This window comes from Tupaia chinensis, unplaced genomic scaffold (genome assembly GCF_000334495.1).
Source record: "Tupaia chinensis unplaced genomic scaffold, TupChi_1.0 Scaffold139585_1, whole genome shotgun sequence".
NCBI classification, from domain to species: Eukaryota; Metazoa; Chordata; class Mammalia; order Scandentia; family Tupaiidae; genus Tupaia; species Tupaia belangeri.
Window position 1 is genome coordinate 7,951 of NW_006199468.1, and position 18,043 is coordinate 25,993.

The window sequence follows — 18,043 nt, forward strand, 5'->3', positions numbered from 1 at the left end:
TGTCTCTGTCTGTCTGGCGAGCGCATGCGCCCTATAGCGAAAAAAACTCTCCAAAAAAAAAAAAAAGGAAAGAAAAAGCAATAAAGGGCACTTTAGGTACTAAATCAATGTTGTGAATTTGTTGTTTAACTTTTGCTATAGGGTGAGTGCACTCGCTAGAGACAGAGAGAGGGAAAGTGAAATCACCCCCCAGGGGGAATGGCCAGCCACAGTCTCTTCTCCTCCATTCTCCTCTCTGGATCTTGGGCATGCTCACATAGGTGCCTGGCATGTTTTTCTTTTCAAGGGCACTTTAGGTACTAAATCAATGTTGTGAATTTGTTGTTTAACTTTTGCTATAGGGTGAGTGCACTCGCTAGAGACAGAGAGAGGGAAAGTGAAATCACCCCCCAGGGGGAATGGCCAGCCACAGTCTCTTCTCCTCCATTCTCCTCTCTGGATCTTGGGCATGCTCACATAGGTGCCTGGCATGTTTTTCTTTTCCTTCTTTTTTTGGGAGAGATTTTTTTGTTAAAGGGCGTTTGTACTCACCAGAGAGACAGAGAGACAGAAAGTGAAATCACCCCCCAGGGGGAATGGCCAGCCACAGTCTCTTCTCCTCCATTCTCCTCTCGGGATCTTAGGCACACATGCAGATGCACCCGGCATGAATTTTAAGCCACCGGCTCTAAGACTCGAACTCCAGTCAACTATGTGGGAGTCCAGTGACGTAACCATTACACTATCTGCTGGTCCCTGCCTGGCATGTTTTTCAAATCTCTGGGTCTGGGACTCAAGCCACATAATCTACCATGTGGACTCCAGCCACCTTCACCTTCATGCCATCTGCTAGACCCATTATTACAAAATTTTCCAGAGCCAAGACAGGTGGGATGTAGTCTAGCCTAAGGGAAATGTAAGAGCATGGATGTCCCAAGAACAGTTTGCTGCTTCCTTTGTCACCCAGAAGTTTGAGGACAGAGTTGCTTTGTAGTGTCATTTACTTTTCTGTGGGTAGGTGTTCACCTGAGAATCTTGCCAGTGCCAGCCATGATCACAGGGTCTGAATCTTCCATCACCAGCTTACTCTCAGAAGCACCCCGTCAAACGCTCTCCCTAAGACATTCTCCAGAGGATATGCCTCTAGCTCCGCCAGCACCTCCCTAGAGGTCTTCAGTCCCTCGTGCCTAGCTTGCTGCTCCATGGAGAGTGCACCTCTATATATGCCCCACCCGGGACCACATCCTGGGAGAGCCAGACTGAGGGCAGGATCACTAGCAACTTCCATGGCAAGCGAGATGTCCATGGTGCCAGCGGCTCTGGGAAGCCTGCCTCCTGAGAATGACGCTGGGAGTAAGTTCACGTTTCAGGTAAATACCCCCCATTTTTCTTTTTTTAATTTTAGAAATTATTTGTGGGGTCAGCAGGTGGCGTGGTGGTTGAGAGCACTGGACTCCCACATGGCCAACCACGGTTCAAGTCCAGACCTGGCAGGAGAATGGAGGAGAAGGGACTGTGGCATGACCATACCTCCAGGGGATGATTTCTTATTTTCCCTCTCTCTCTCTCTCTCTCTCTCTCTCTCTATATACATATATACACACACATATATATGTATATATATATGTATATTGAGTGCACATGCCCTATAGCAAAATTAAAAAGAGAGAGAGAAATTAGGCCTCAGACATGTGCAGAGAATCCTGCCAGGGGCCTCCTTTCAGACTCAAACTGTGGCACCAGCCCCTCCCTGTCTCCAGCCTGCTGCCTAACTGCAGATTTTGGACTTGCCACCTTCACAGGTACATGAACCAATTCCTAAAATAAGCTGTGCGCTCTCTCTTTTCTCTCTGTTTCTCTTTCTGTAAGATAGAGGGCTGTCATTTCTGCATTCCTTTATCTCTGCACACTCTTACATAGCCTGTCCACTCTGTTTTCCAGAGAACCCTGGCTCACAGACTACTCATGACTTCTCCTACCTCTCTTCACCTCCTTGCTCTCAGATAGCACCTGGGGTCTTCGGGGGGCGTTAGGCCTCAAAGCTGAGGAGCCGTGCATTACAGCTGTGCCACTTCTGGGCCTGGACGCAGTTTTTGAAGTGGAATTATTAAGTGCTAAGGTTCGCAAATACATACATACATATATATATGTGTTTAGTTTGCTAATCATTAAGGTATGCGCTCACTAGAGAGAGAGGTAAAGTGAGAAATCACTCCCCAAGGTGGGGGGAGGCGGGGATGGCCACACTACAGTCCCTTCTCCTTCACTGTTCTTTCAGGATTTGGGGCATGCACGCACATGTACCTGGCATGTTTTTCTTTTTCTTTTTCTTTTTTTTCTGATTATGTATTTATTTTATTCCATTTCTTCTTATTATTTTTAAATTTCATCAGAGAGAGAGAGAGAAAGGGAAAGCAAGCCACCAGGTCCAGGGCTTGAACTGTGGTTGGCCATGTGGGAGCCCAGTGCCTTTAAGCATCAATGCCATATGCCGGCCCCTGGCATATTTTTCAAGCCGCTAGGGCTGGTACTCGAACCACACCATCCACCATGTGGGATCCAGCTGCCTTAACCTCCACACCACTTGGTTGTCCCCAGATTTCACATTTTTAATAAATATTGCCAAAGTACTCCAATAATGCTTACCAATTTATAATCCTATGATCTATATTCCATTTCTGAAAAACAGGTGTTCCTTAACTTTCAGTGAGGCTACGTCTCAGTAAAGCCATCATAAATTGAAGGTATCATAAGCTGAAAATGCATTTAAGACACCTAACCTACCAAACATCATCTCTTAACCTAGCATGTAAGTGCTCAGACCACTGACATTAACCTTCGGTGAGGCCAAATCGTCTAACATATTGTCTGGTATAATATAGTATTGACTATTCGGTCATTTATTAAGTGCCTCGTACAATATAGTATTGACTATTCGGTCATTTATTAAATACTGCACTGAAGGTGAAAAATAGAATGCAATCCTTATTAGTTTAAATCAAAGTTACTGTCATTAAAAAAAAATTAATGAGAGTCTTTTGGCTGGAATCGCCATCTTCCAGTAAGTAACCAAAATGACGAACACAAAGGGAAAGAGCACCCAATATATGTTCTCTAGGCCCTTTTAGAAAACATGGAGTGGAGGGACCAGCAGTTAGCATAATGGCTATGTCGCTGGACTCCCACGTAGTTGACCGCGGTTCGGCGGTTCATGTCCTGGACCCGGTGGCTTAAAACCCACGCCGGGCGCATGTGCGTGCGTGCCCAAGATTCCCGAGAGGAGAATGGAGGAGAAGGGACTGCGGCGTGCTTATCCTCCCTGGGGGGTGATCTCTCGCTTTCTGTCTCTCTGTCTCTCTGGCGAGCATTCGCACCCTATAGCAAACACCTCCGAAAAAAAACATGGAGTGGTTCCTCTGGCAACATAGATGCGAATCTACAAGAAAGGTGATATTGTAGACATCAAGGGAAATGGGTACTGTTCAAAAAGAAATGCCCCATAAACGTTACCATGGCAACACTGGAAAGGTCTACAGTGTTACCCAGCATGCTGTTGGCATTGTTGTGAACAAACAAGTTAAGGGCAAGATTCTCGCCAAGAAAATTAATGTACATATTGAGCATATTAAGCATTCTTTTTTCTTTCTTTTTTTGGAGAGATTTTTAGCTATAGGGTGCGTGCACTTGCCAGAAAGACAGAGAGAGACAGAGACACAGAGAGCGAGAAATCACCCCTCCGGGGGTGATGGCCACGCCGCAATCCCTTCTCCTCCATTCTCCTCTCGGGATCTTGGGCACGCACGCACATGGTGTGAGTTCAAGCCACCAGGTCCGAGACCCAAACCACGATCAACTACATGTGAGTCCAGTGACATAGCCATTACTCTAACTGCTGGTCCCTAGCATATTAAGCATTCTAAGAGCAGAGACAGCTTCCTAAAACGTGTAAAGGAAAATGACCAGAAAGAGAAGGAAGCCAAAGAGAAAGGGACCTGGATTCAACTGCAGCGCCAGCCTGTTCCACCCAGAGAAGCACACTTCATGAGAACTAACAGAAAGGAGCCTGAGCTTCTGGAACCTATTCCCTATGAATTCATGGCATGGCGGTGTTAAAAATAAACTAACCTATGGTGGCGTGGGCATCCCCCCTGGGGGATGATTTCTCGCTTTCTGTCTCTCTGCCTCTCTTTCTGGCGAGCACATGCATGCTATAGCAAAAACATCACACCTCAAAAAAAAAAAAAAAAGATACTAGCATACCTAATCCAAGAGCCCAAGATTATACACCAAAACTAGGTAGACTTTATCTCAACAATGCAAGAATGGTTCAATATACACAAAACAATAAATGTTATACGTCACATTAACAGAAAGTTAAAAACCATATGATCATATTCATAGTTGTGGAAAGGCCTTTGATAAAATAAAATATCCCTTCATGATCAAGATTCTCCTCAAAATATGGGTAGAATGGACATTTCTCAACACAATAAAAACTATATATGATAGGGACCAGCAGGTGGCATGGTGTGTTGGACATTCCCACATGGCCGACCATGGTTCGAGTCCCAGACCCAGCGACTTGCTTTCTCACTTTCCCTCTTTCTCTGTGTCTCTCTCTGGTCAAATTAAAATAAATAAATAAATAAATTAAATTAAATAATTCTTTTTAAAAAAAACTATATATGACAGACTCATTGCCAACATCATACTGAACGGTATGATGGGTTGAGGACAAGGCTGCCTATTTTCTCCACTCCTTTTCAACATTGTGCTGGAAGTCCTAGTCAATACAACTAGACAAGAGAGCAAGATGAAAGGTCTTCGGATAGGAAAAAAAGAAGCTAAACTTTCTTATTTGCAGATGATATAATTTGTCGGAAAAGTCATGAGGCATCTTGTATAGAAAATATATGCTATGACTTTTCCAATAACTCAATCACAGGAAATCCAAAAGGACAGACTGAGACAGAATTATAGAAAGCAATCCTCACTTACAATAGCCACAACATGAATAAGATACCTAAAAACAAACCTAACCAAAGAGGCAAAATACCTTTATAAGGAAAATAATGAAAAACTGAAAATAGAAATTGAGTATGAGGCAAAACAATGGAAAAATAGCCCATATTTTTGAATTGTAAGGACCAATATAATAAAAAAATATCAGTTTTACCCAAATGCATTTACATTTACATTTTAAATGTGACTTCAATGCAATTACCAATGACATTCATCACAGACATAGAAAAAACAATCATAAAGTTTGTCAGATATTACAAAGACCTCATATTGCCTAGGTAATACTGTGCAAAAATAAATAAATAAAATAAAAAGGTAGGATGCATTTCATGACTTAACCTCAACATATGTTTCAAAGAGGTGATAATCAAAACAGCATGGTACTGGCCCAAAAACAGACACATAGATCAATAGGACACAATAGAGAATCCAGAAATAAGCCCCAAATTGTACAACTGTCAGTTGATCTTTAACAAAGAGTACAAGACAATGCAGTGGAGAAAGGAAAGTCTTCTTAGCACCTGGTGCTGAAAGAAATGGATAGCCACCTACAGAAAAAGAAAACTGGACCCTTATCTCTCACCATTAATAAGAATCTACTCAAGGAGCCATCAGGTGGCATGGTTAAAGGTGCTGGATTCCCACATGGCTGACTGGGGCTTGAGTCTCAGACCTAGTGGCTTGCTTCCTTGCCTTCTCTCTCTGTCTGTCTGTCTCTGGTCAAATTAAAAAATAATAACAAATGGAATTAAATAAATATTTTAAAAACAATCAAGATAAGTCACAGATTTAAACATAAAGCCTCAAATAAATACTACTAAAAACAAAGGAAAATTCTTGAAGACATTGGAATAGGCAAAAAGATTCTTAAATAAGACCCCTAAAGCACAGGTAGTAATTTGTAATTTGTAAAATGACAAATGGGACTACATCAAGATAAGAAGCGTTTTTGCAACAAAGGAAACAATTAGACTGAAAAGACAACACTCAGAATGGGAGAAACTATTTGCCAATTATGCCTCAGATATGGAATTGGTATCCAGAATATATAGGGAACTCAAGGAGCTCACCATAAAAAAACGAATAATCCAATTTTAAAATGGGCAAATGAATTGAATAGACGCTCCAAGGGATACTTTAAAAATGTCCAAAAGACATATGAAAAAGTGATTGGTTTCTTGTCATAAAGGAAATGCAAATTTAAACCACAATGAGACCACTTAACCTCAATTAGAATGGCTAAGATCCAAACAATAAAAAACTACAACTGCTGACAGAGGCTGTGGTGAAAACACTCTTGGTGGGAATGTAAATTAGTACAACCTCTGTGGAAAACATTTTTTTTAAAGTTTCAAGGTGCCTCCAAATCCTAAAATGAGAACTTCCCTATCACTCAATAATCCCACTCCTTGGTATTTACTGAAAGGATAGGAAAACACTCTGTCAGAAGGACACTTGCACATCTATGTTTATTGCAGCATTATTCACTATCGCCAAAACATGGAACCAACCTAAGGATCCAGAAATTAATGGCCAGGTTGAAAAACTGTGGCGTATAGAGGCCAGCAGGTAGTGTGATGGTTCGAAATCATGCCAGGTACATGTGCGTACATGCCCAAAATCCCAAAAGGAGAATGGAGATGAGCTGGCTGTGTCATCGTCCTCCCCACCCTCTGCCTTGAGGGTGATTTCTTACGTTTTTTCCTCTCTCCCCGGAGCACGTGCATATGCCCTCTGGCATATGCACAAAAATCGTGGCACATACATACTATGGGATATTGTTCAGGTGTAAGAAACAATGAGACCCTATTATTTGATTCAAAGTGAATGAATATAAAAGAGTTAATGTTGAGCGACGTGAGTCAGACTTTGAAAGATACACGCTGTATCAAGTTGTACCATATATCTGTATTTTGGCAGAAATGGAAAGATTCAAAGATATGATAGTAGAGTGGTTAGGTGTAGATACCAGAGACTATGAAGGAGGGGAGTGGATGGTGGAGGATGGGTGTGAGGTGCAAAGGGGAGAAACTTTTTTTTTTAAAGAATTATTTTTTTGAAATTTATTTATTTGTTTATTTTAATTTGACCAGAGAGGGACAGAATGAGAGAGGAAAAAGAGAGAGAGAACATGAGAAAGCAACTCACCAGGTCTGGGACTCAAACCACAGTCAGCCATGTGGGAGTCCAGCGTCCTTAACCATCATGCCACCTGCCAGCCCCAGGGAAAAACATTTAACAGACAAAAAAGTGTATAGTTGTCTGTTAAAAAATAATTTAAAAAAATATATAAAACATGTTGAGGACTTCATGTAAAATGTGAAATTAATCTGAAAACAATAAAAACAAAGAAATCTGCGCATAGTATTTTTCAGAATATGCATTTTCTATAAACTTTTTGAAGACCTTTGGGTAACAAAATACCATAAACTGGATGACTGACTTATAAACAACAGAAATTTATTCCTCACAGTTCTGGAGATGGGAAGTCCAAGATCAAGACACTGCAGCTTCGATGTCTGTGGAGGCACACTTCCTGATTCATAGATTTGGGCCTTCTAGTTGTGTCCTCACAGGATGGAAGGGGCCAACGAGTCCCTCTGGGCCTCTTTCATAAGGTCATTGATTCCATTTATGAAGACTCCACTCTCATAACCTAATCACCTTCCCCAAAGGTCCCACCTACTAATGCCAACATCTTAGGGGTTAGGATTCTGACGTACGAATTTTGGGAGGACATAAACATTCAAACCAGAGCATGCCCTAAGTGGAACCTTCCAACCATATAAAAAATGAAAATGTATGATCTCTTGAATTCAATATTCAAATGTGACCCTAAATAAAAAGGGCTTTAAAGGAAATTTTTTTGTTGTTGTTGTTTATTGGTTGGTTGATGGGTTTTGTAGCTACAGGGCACATGCACTCGCCAGGAAAGAGAGAGAAAATGAGAAATCACCCCCTGGGAAGATGGCCATGCCACAATCTCTTCTCCATTCTCCTCTTGTGACTGTGGGCATGTTTTTCAAGCTGCTGGGTCCAGGTTTCAAATTACACAGTCAATATAGGGATCCAGTCACCTTAACCACCAAACCACCCAGCTGTTCCTAAAGAAAGTTTTTACACTTAAAATCACTTTTCCTCCTTCTCTACAAACACGCTCACTCCCAGTCATCCTCTCCCTTCATTGACAGCAGAGTAATCAGATTCCAAAATTACAAAATTCAGCTAACTTGGAGGACAAGCCTATAAAGAAAGTGTAAGGCTAGCTCCCTGGCCTGGTGGTTAAGATAGATCCCACAGGGTCAACAGCACAGTTTGAGTCCCAGACCTGGTGGCTTAAGAAACATGCCAGGCATGTGTGCATACATGCCTAGAATCCCGAAAGGAGGGAGAGATAGAGGAGAAAGAGTTTCAGCATGACCATTCCTCACCGGAGGTGCTTTCTCCTCTCTTCCTCCCTGTCTGTCTCTTGGGCAAGCACATATACTCTGTAGCACAAAAAGAAATGAATCAATAAACTTACTAGAGAAGAAAAGCAAATGGTTCTATTATAGAAATAAATATTACAACGTATTATATCTTTTTTAAATAAAAACTTGTGGAAGAAAAGTCTTCTGTTATTAAATAGAATGTATAGGAGGCCACTGATTTGGACTAGGCCCAAGAGACCAAACCAAAATGGAATCATTCATGGTGGAGTTTCAAGGCACCAAGCTGAAACTGTGTTGCTTAGCTGACCTTCTGAGAACTCAGGAGACAAAGATAATAGTCTGGGACCAGCCAATGGCATAATGGTTACATCACTGGACTCCCACATATTTAACCTGGTTCGAGTCCTAGACCCAGTGGCTTAAAACTCACACGAGGCACATGTGTGTGTTTGCCCAAAATCCTGAGAGGAGAATGGAGGAGAAGGAATCACTGAATGGCCAACCCCTTGGCAGATGAGGTGAGGGTGGGACAGAGTTCTCTCTTTCTGTCTCTCTGGTAAGTGCACACACCCTATAGCAAAAATCTCTCTAAAAAAATAGAAGAGAGAGTTAGTTAACAGCCAAATCTCCAAACAGGAAGTCGTAGGCAGCATGTTAAGGAAGTCCTACTACTTTAATCTATATAAGGAGATAACTGAAAATGACCCATCTGCTGTTTTGTTCTGTTTAGCCCTTTTCTGCCTATAAAGCAAATCTTCTCTGCACAGCTTGTAAGAACATTCATCCTACTTAATTTCACATTTTCATGGGAGAAGTCAGAAGTACCATTGATGGTTTCTGGGGAGGCAATACACAAAGAGAAGAGATGGGTGGCTTTATGATCATTGGGAAGTGTGGGAGGCTGCGCACCAGCGAGTCTGCCAAGGTTTCTCAGAGAGCAAACAATTACCATGATTGGTTCCCTTCCAAAAACCTGACCTTCGAAACCTTGCTCTGATTGGCCACTAGAATCCCTCAAATTTGCATATCTGGCACCTCATGATTGGTCCAAAAGCAACCAATCACAGTCCACTGTTTAAAACCAATCACGGCCCACCGTTTACAACCAATCATGGTCTACCATTTACAACCAATCATGGCCCACCGTTTACAACCCACCAGAGTGTATATAACCACGATGCCTGGGCCACAGTAGCCAGACAACAACGAGGACAAGGAAGAGGACGACTGAAGAGACAACGATTAGGAAGATGACAACTGAAGAGCCTGAAGAGCTGAAACAGCGTGCAGTCTCCAGATGACGTGTCTCCGTGCTGCTCATAGTAGATGACATGACCCTTAAGAGCTGTGACACTGCGTCGTCTCTGTGCTGTACCATGCTGCCCACAATAAACGGACGACACTGTCGTCTCCATGCTGTAACACTACGCCGCTTGTCCCGGCTCTCACTCCTTCACTCAGGAAACCTGTTTGGCTGTCCCCCCAGTCGGGACAGGCAAGGCTTTGGAGACTGACTCAAGATTTATTCCCTCTCAATTAGACCACCAGAAGCAGAAAGCGACTCCCCTGCCAAGATCTTATTGGTATGAGGGCCTTAAAAGACCCCAAAAACAGGCCAGGAGGTGGTACAAGGGTTAAGGCAGCTGGATCTCACATGGCCAGCCATACAATTTTTCTAGACTGGTGAACTGAAAACCGCCAAGTGCTTGTGTGTACAAAATTCAGAGAGGAGAATGAGAAGGGATTATAGAGTGGTCGTCCCCACTGGGGGTGGTGATTCCCCACTTTCCCTCTCACTGTCTCTCCTGTCTCTCACCAGTGAGCACACATGCCCGATGGCAAAAACCTTCAGACACACACACACACACACACACACCTCTCCTCATATTAACAGGAAAATCTTAAATGCTGCATGTTTACATGTGACCATCTTCAAGATTTATGCACTAAGCATGCCCCTGGAGTGATGCAGAAATTGCTCATAGTTTCCAACATTGGAGGGGGATAGAAATAGTCTTTAGGGGTATTTTTCTGTACAGAATCTATTATGTTCAACACTGTCAGATACTTCCATAAACCTAAATCAGATCTGTAACTCCTTTCATTAAAGCCATCTGAAGAATTATCATTTCAGGGACCAGCAGTTAGCGTAATGGCTATGTCGCTGGACACCCACGTAGTCACCACAGTTCGTGTCCTGGACCCGGTGGCTTAAAACTCACGCCAGGCATGTGTGCGTGCATGCCCAAGATCCCGAGAGGAGAATGGAGGAGAAGGGATTGCGGCGTGGCCATCCCCTCTGGGGGGAGATTTCTCGCTTTCTATTTCTCTGTCTCTCTCTGTCTGTCTGGCGAGTGCACGCGCTCTATAGCAAAAACCTTTCCAAAGAAATAAAAAAGAATTATCATTTCATTCAAGGATAAAGTCAAAGCATTGTAGGGCTGGCAGGTGGCATGGTCGTTAAGGGTGCTGGACTCCCACATGGTTAACCACGGTTCAAGTCCTGGCCCTGGCAGCTTAATTTTTTTTCTCTCTATCTCCCTCTCTGGTCAAATTAAAATAAATAAAGTTAAATTTTACAAAGTAATTATTTAAAAAAAAAAATCAAAGCATTGTAACCAGCCTCTGTACCATCTGCCCTCTTCTCTCCCTCTCACCTCTGACACCATAGTCCAGACTGGATTCCTCCCTCAGGCCATCTGTCCTCTGAGCAGAAACGGCCTGCTCACGCTTGCCAGGCCGGCTCCTTCCTTAGGGCCTTGCAGGTCTGTTTGCCTCCAGCCTCCACGCTCCCCACACTGCCATTGGAGCTGGGTGGTTTATGGAACAGAGATTTCCATTCTGCTTCTCTCCCACGTACCTGCCTGTTTGTGGTTTTAGTAACCTCCTTGCTCAATCAGTGCTGGGGTAACAACAACCTATTACATGAAGGGACATCAAATAATTGTAGAAAAATGGAATTAAAGAAGTTTATTTAGGTACAAAAAAATTTGAAACCCATGGACAGTTTGAAAAAAATATTTTTTGGGAGGCCAGCAGATGATGTAGTGGTTGTAGTGGTGATGTCATTGGACTCCCACATGGCCTACTGCGGTTCAAGTCCCAGACCTGGTGGCTTGAAACTCACACTGGGTGTATGTGTGTGCATGCCCAAGATCCCAGGAAGAGGAATAAAGAAGGGATTGCATTACAGGTTCTGTCTTGATGTGAGGAGTGATTTCTCACTTTCCCTCTCACTGTCCCAATCTCTCTCTCTGGTGAGCACATGCTCTAAGGCAAAAATCTCTTAAAAAAAAAAAATATATATATATATATATGTTTCATTTTTTCTTTCATGAGTATGAGAGAGATTCTAACTAAAACCAGACAGACCCTCCCAATAGGGCTTTCTTTCTTTCTTTCTTTTTTTTGGAGAGGTTTATGCTATAGGGCGCCTGCGCTCTCCAGACAGACAGAGAGAGACAGAGACAGAAAGCGAGAAATCACCCCCAGGGGGGATGGCCACGCCGCAATCCCTTCTCCTCCATTCTCCTCTTGGGATCTTGGGCACGCACGCACACGCGCCCCCCAATAGGGCTTTCAACACCATTCACCCCTGGCTTCCGCCAGCCGGGATCGTGGGCAGAAGCCCACAGACTGTCCTCAGGGAGGTCTCTAGATGCTGACCTGGAAGTCTCCCACGTCAGTCAGCCACAGAACACTGTGTTACTGCTGCAGCCCACACCGTGCTTTCATAATGTGCATTTTCCAGGAACTTACCCCATTTTCCATGAAGTTACCCCCTGCCCCTGCACTATACATGCACACACATTTCTTAGAATGTCCAGCCCACCACACGAACTAGGCAGAGCGGGTGGCTGACAAGATAAATGAGTAGACAAAACCCACTTCAAGCAACTCACAGCAGGACCGCCCAGTAAACCGCCACCCCCTCCCGCACCCCCTGCACGGTCAGTAGATCTCCCCTGGTCCTCCCAGACCCTCAGTCCCTTCCTCCACTCACCGGAAAACACTTCCAAATGCACCGGGTCGCTGAGGCTGGTCTGGCCCATCTGGCACCTGAACTCCCCGCTGTCGTTGCTCTGGGCCTTAAACCTGTAGTGGGGCTGGTCCTGGCTCGGGATGGAGCTGCCATTGTAGAACCACTGGGTGGAGGTGTCCCCAGGGGCATGGGCCCCCTGGCATTGCAGAGTCACGGTGTCCCCCTGGAGCACGTGAATCCACGGGGGCTCCAGTTTCACCACAGCCTTGGGGAGGTCTGCTGGAGTGCGGGGTGCATGGGAAGGAAGCAGAAGGGGATGAGTCAATAACCTTGGGGAGGCTGTGGATTCCCAGGGAGCTCCCAGGGCGGTCTGGAGGCAGACACTTCTACTGGAGACCCGGTTAAGGATCTGTGTACTTGCAGCAGCCTCATTCATCTGGGTTTCCAGAGGAATCTTACCCAGAAATATCCCAGGCTCTGGAATGTTAGACCAGCGCATGTCAAACCCGTCCTGACTCTTGGTGGAACGGACGTTTCTCTACACAGTAAGTAGAACATCACACCGAGAAAGCTAAGCGCAAACTCACCAGCTCGCCTGTCTGCAGAAGCTGTGAAAGACAAGAGAACGGCTCAATGTATGGCGGAAAAAGACAAGAGCAGATCTAGTCGCGAGCTCGTGGAGGGGGCCGGGGGAGGTGATCTCAGCCTCCTCCTTTCCCCAGGACCCAGCTCCCGAGCCTGCTCACAGCTGGCCTCGTACAAGACACTCATTTCCTGCGTCCTTCTCCCGTGCCTGTTGCTCTGTATGGTTACACAGAAACGATGAATGCTTTGAGGCAGAATGAACTTACTTCCCAGTGGCAGTGAGAGCGCCTCTGAACTCGCCTCTTTTTATTTTAATTTTTTGGTTTCTTTTTGAGAAATTTTTGCTATAGGGCACATGCACTCACCAAAGAGTTAGAAACCAAGAAATCACCTCCACAGGGGGAGATGGCCATGCCATAATCCCTTCTCCTCCATTCTTCCCTTGGGATTTTAGACACACATGCACAAGTGCCCAGCATCAAGTCCCTGGGTCCAGAATTCCAACTACAGTCGACCATGTGGGAGTCCAGGAGTCCCTGCCTGCCTCCTGCTGGTCCCTGCGCTCTGCTCTTCGGATCCACCGGGAATAAGAATTTAGGTCTTCTCTCCTTTTTCAATAAGAATTTAGGTCTTCTCTCCTCTTTCAATCTGTCCCCAGCTTCTGGAGCGCAGGCCTTCTCCTCACCACCCTGGTCCCTGGCATTCCGGTTGCGGGAGGGGCTGACATCACCTATTGCAGACTGACCCCACTTACCCATGAGCAGAACTGTCAGCAGTTGGAGGAGCGTGAGGCTGCTGTGTAGCGCATTCAGAAACATTTTGGTCTCCAACTGGTCAAGCCAGAACTGAGCCAGAGTTCAGCGGGTTTTAGGAGATAAGAGGAAGGAAGTGGTCTGGACTGCTACTGCAGCTCTCATCTGTCACCAGATGCCACTTCTGTTAAGCAATCAGTAACAAATCAAACTACTAGTGGAGTCTACTTTACAGATAAATCTCGTGTGTGCTTGTGAGCGTACACCCTGAGAAATCATCTCCCATGGGGTTATGGCCACGCCACAATCTCTTCTCTTCCATTCTCCTCTCGGGATTTTGGGTACGCACGCACACATGCTCAGTGTGGGTTTTAAAATGCCAGATCCAACACGCGAACTGTGGCTGACTACATGAGAGCCCAGCAACATAACCATTATGCCATTGCTGGACCCTGAGAAAAACCCGACTGTTCTAATACAAGGAGAAAATAACTTCTTGATTAATTTTTAGAAAAACTTGGGGCCAGCAGATGACGTAGCGGTTACATTGCTAGACTCCCACATGGCCGACAGCGGTTCAAGTCCTGGACGCAGTGGGTTGAAATTCACACCGGGGGAGTGACTTCCACCTCAACTGGTGCACTATCATTTGAATACAGCCTGGGAGGAACTGGCTTGGCTGAGGAGAAGCTTCCTGCTCTGAGGCACAGGAAATACTGTTTTGTTTGTTTGTTTGTTTGTTTGTTTAATAATTATTTTATTTAACCTATTTATCCATTTATTTATTTATTTTAATTTGGCCAGGAAGGGATAAAGTGAGAGAGAGAGACAAAGTGAGAAAGCAAGACGCCAGGTCCGGGACTCAACCATGTGGGAGTCAAGTACCCCTAACCACCACACCACCTGCCAGCTCTAGCAGGAATTAATTTAAAAAGCTTTTACTCCAAGGAAGAGGAAGCAGCATTCTTTGACATGTGACAGCATGTTATCAGACATTCCATCAAATAAATACATTTTGGACTTTACTGAAAATCTATTTCCATCACCTACTAAAAAGTTCATTTGTCAAATCAGTAATAAAGATGAAGAAAACTTGCATCGCTTCAACAAGGTCATTTCCTTTCGAGTCCACTCAAAACAGCTTAAAAAAATAGACTACCATCTGCAAATGAAGGTTCGCCATGTAAAACTGCCATGTCCACTGTATCCTTCTACAACAAAGATAAGTGGCACCTCAATCCATTGGAGAGGAAGCTGAGAAAAGAGAGTAGAGCAACTAATCTGAAAGGTAATAATGCAGACACACCTACTCCCAGTGTGACGGACAAAAGACAGGAGAAACCAGTCTGCTCCAAGAAGAGGAACAAAAAAACCACCAGAGTTAGACTGCTGAGTATCAGCCAAGCTATAAGTGCATCAAGCCTGTGTAAGAAATTCTAAAGGGCCAGCAGGTGGCATGGTGGTTAGGGGCGTTGGACTCCCACATGGCCGACTGAGTGCCGGATCCGGTTCTGGTGGCTTGTTTCTCCTTTTCCCTCTCTCCCTCTCTCTCTCTCTCTCACTTTGTCCTTCTCTGGTCAAGTTAAATAAATAAATAGTTAAATAAAATAATTCATAAAAAAAAGAAATTCTAAAAATCCCAAGCAAAATCAAGTGATTTGTAAACCAATTTATAAATAAATTAAAGAATAAATGTCATCCAGCTAAAAATGATTTGTTAAATAATCATTTTATTTATTTATTTCTCTACTTTTTAATTTGACCAGAGAGGGACAGAGAGGCAAAGTGAGAAAGCAAGCCACCAGGTCCAGGACTCAAACTATGGTCTAGCCATGTGGGAGGGGCCAGTGCCCTTAACCATCATGCCACCTGCCAGCTCCAAACTGAGAATGATTTGACTCCTCCTCAGGTTCTAACTCAAAAAGGAAAAACACAAGTTACCCTCTAGGGTAGAGCAGCATTTTTGGTTAGGAAAATCTCTCTTAGAAATTTGTCTCTGGGAAGTAAGTCATCAAAGTCAGAAGTAATTGAGGATTCTAATATAGAGACTGTCCGTGAAAGAACTTCTGAGACAAGGCAAGTGTCAAAGGACTTGTTACTAGAAAAGAAACTGAACATTAGGCTAAGTGCAAGAAGTAAAACTGAAGAGGAATTAATAAAGAATTCATCAGGCGGAGTAATTTCTTCAGGGGACTCTAAATCTGATCAAAATAACTGTTTTTCTTCAGAGGATTCTCTTGGTGAGAACAAGACAATTTCCTCTGAGTCCGTTGTCTATCCCATCTTCGGCATGTCTTCCGTCAGTACAAAAAGATCGCTAGCCGAGGAACAGTCTTCTGTGGGATCCACTGTATGTACTACGTCTTGAAATGTACCAAGTCACAAAAAAATACTAATGCCGGAGATACAAAGATACAGAAGACCAACTCATCACTGAAGCAATATTTTGGGACTAGCGTGTATAGGTGGCATAGTGGTTACACCATTTCCGACCCTGTTGATGAAATACGACATGGTTAATATCACCCCAGATTTCTGGAAGGGGTAAAATATGTGGACTGGAAGAAAAAACGTGTAGTAGCACAGTTTGAGGATGGGAAAATCGTGTTGATCCTGCCACATGATCCAGGTTACGCTGTCAGAAAGGTAGAAGATATCCAAGAACTTGTTGATAATGAACTGGGCTTTCAGCAAGTTGTTTCCAGGTGTCCAAATAAAACCAAAACTTTTTTCTTTATATCTGATGGAAAAAGAGCAGTTGGGTATTTAACTGCAGATCCCATCATACAGGCCTTCAATGTTCCATGTGAACCGACTGGCCCCGAATCCTCAAGCTCTAAAGAGTGTCATAGAGCTCGGCAATGCTCCGTGTACCAGAACCTACACTCTGTGGGATAAGGAGGGTCTGGGTCTTCGGATTGAAAAGAAGAACGTGTGTTGCAAAACAACTGGTTGATACTCTCAAGAATTGCTTCATGTTTGGCTGTTTTCTCAGCACTGAGGAAATGGCATTTTCTGACCCAACATCTACCTGATGGCAAGTTATTTTGCAACCAAGTACTACAATACCCCTAATTTCCTTGTCTACAATTTTGATAGTGAAAGCTGATTACAACTATAAACCAGTTACTTCATGGGTTAATTCAAAAAGGCCCCTTATCTTACAATATGAACTATTGATACTTAATGAGTACAATATAAAAATAAGTACTGAGGCCGAGATGGCAGAGGCGTTTACCAGTGTAAACGGAAGGCTGAGGTTTTTGACCTTCTACAGTGGGTGAACCACAGCATGTGAGTGCACTTCCACCACCTCCGATGCAGCGCATCAAAGAATACACAGATGAAAACATTCAGGAAGGTTTAGCCCCCAAGCCGCCCGCTCCAATAAAAGACAGTTTCACGATGTTTGGCAACCAGTTCCAATGTGATGATCGGCCCTTGGAAAGCCAGGGCATTGAACGGCTTCATCCTATGTAGTTTGATCACAAGAAGGAACTGAGAAAACTCAATATGTCCATCCTTATTCATTTTCTAGACCTTTTAAATATATTGATAAGAAGTCCTCGGAGTATAAAACAAGAAAAGAAATGAGAAGATCTTAAGCTGCTTTTTGTACATGCGCATCGTCTTATAAATGAATACTGACCCCATCAAGCAATAGAGACCTTGAGAGTTACCATGGAGGTCCAGAAACGTCAACGGCTTGAAACAGCTGAGAGGTTTCAGAAACACCTGGAACGAGTAATCGAGATGACTCAAAATTGCTTGGCTTCTTTGCCTGATGATTTGCCCCATTCTGAAGCAGGGTTGAGAGTAAAAACTGAACAGGTGGATGGTGATGATAGTAACAATTGCACTGGACAGAATGAACAACAAAGAAAAAATTCAGGTCGTAGGAGAGACCAGATTATACAAAAAGATGCTGCCTTGTGTGTTCTAATTGATGAAATGAACAAAAGACCATGAACGGTTTTTCTTTTCCTTTCGGTAACTAGCATCATCTATTAGTTTGTTTTTGTTTGGATAGTCTTAAAAGAGATATAAGTAAAAATGTAAGCAGATTTTATTTTGGCTCTAATTTTTTCAATTCGGAGGTATTTTAGGTAGCAATATCACTGTATAAAAAATAGAGGCTGGGACCAGCAGTTGGCGTAATGGCTGTGTCACTGGACTCCCACGTAGTCAATCACGGTTTGAGTCCCAGCCCCGGTGGCTTAAACTCACTCCGGGCACGTGCGCGTGCGTGCCCAAGATCCCAAAAGGAGAATGGAGGAGAAGGGACTGCTGCC

General features: G+C 43.9%; 1 protein-coding gene and 2 pseudogenes across 1 annotated transcript; 2 read left to right on the plus strand and 1 right to left on the minus strand.

Moving 5' to 3' along the window:
- Nucleotides 1-9,227: 9,227 nt before the first annotated feature.
- On the minus strand, nucleotides 9,228-13,854 carry LOC102503052 (low affinity immunoglobulin gamma Fc region receptor II-a-like). The gene is made up of 4 exons (XM_027765735.1): nucleotides 13,754-13,854; nucleotides 13,002-13,022; nucleotides 12,335-12,693; nucleotides 9,228-9,269 (listed from the first exon to the last, which is right to left on the minus strand). The coding sequence occupies exons 1-4, from the start codon at nucleotides 13,815-13,817 to the stop codon at nucleotides 9,228-9,230; spliced, it is 486 nt and encodes a 161-aa protein (XP_027621536.1). The 5' UTR covers nucleotides 13,818-13,854.
- An 879-nt stretch (nucleotides 13,855-14,733) lies between these two features.
- LOC102467709 (N-acetyltransferase ESCO2 pseudogene) lies at nucleotides 14,734-16,860 on the plus strand (annotated as a pseudogene).
- A 24-nt stretch (nucleotides 16,861-16,884) lies between these two features.
- On the plus strand, nucleotides 16,885-17,720 carry LOC102468134 (mediator of RNA polymerase II transcription subunit 7-like; annotated as a pseudogene).
- Nucleotides 17,721-18,043: the final 323 nt, after the last annotated feature.

Bases quoted from the DNA above. Each gene is read 5' to 3' on its own strand.
- LOC102503052 (XM_027765735.1), bottom strand. From the start codon at position 13,817: ATGTTTCTGAATGCGCTACACAGCAGCCTCACGCTCCTCCAACTGCTG. The intron at 12,694-13,001 runs GTGAGTTTGCGC...CCCGCACTCCAG, and splicing joins TTCTGCAGACAGGCGAGCTG to CAGACCTCCCCAAGGCTGTG. The intron at 9,270-12,334 runs GTGAGTTGCTTG...TTGCCTCCCCAG, and splicing joins GTTTACTGGGCGGTCCTGCT to AAACCATCAATGGTACTTCT.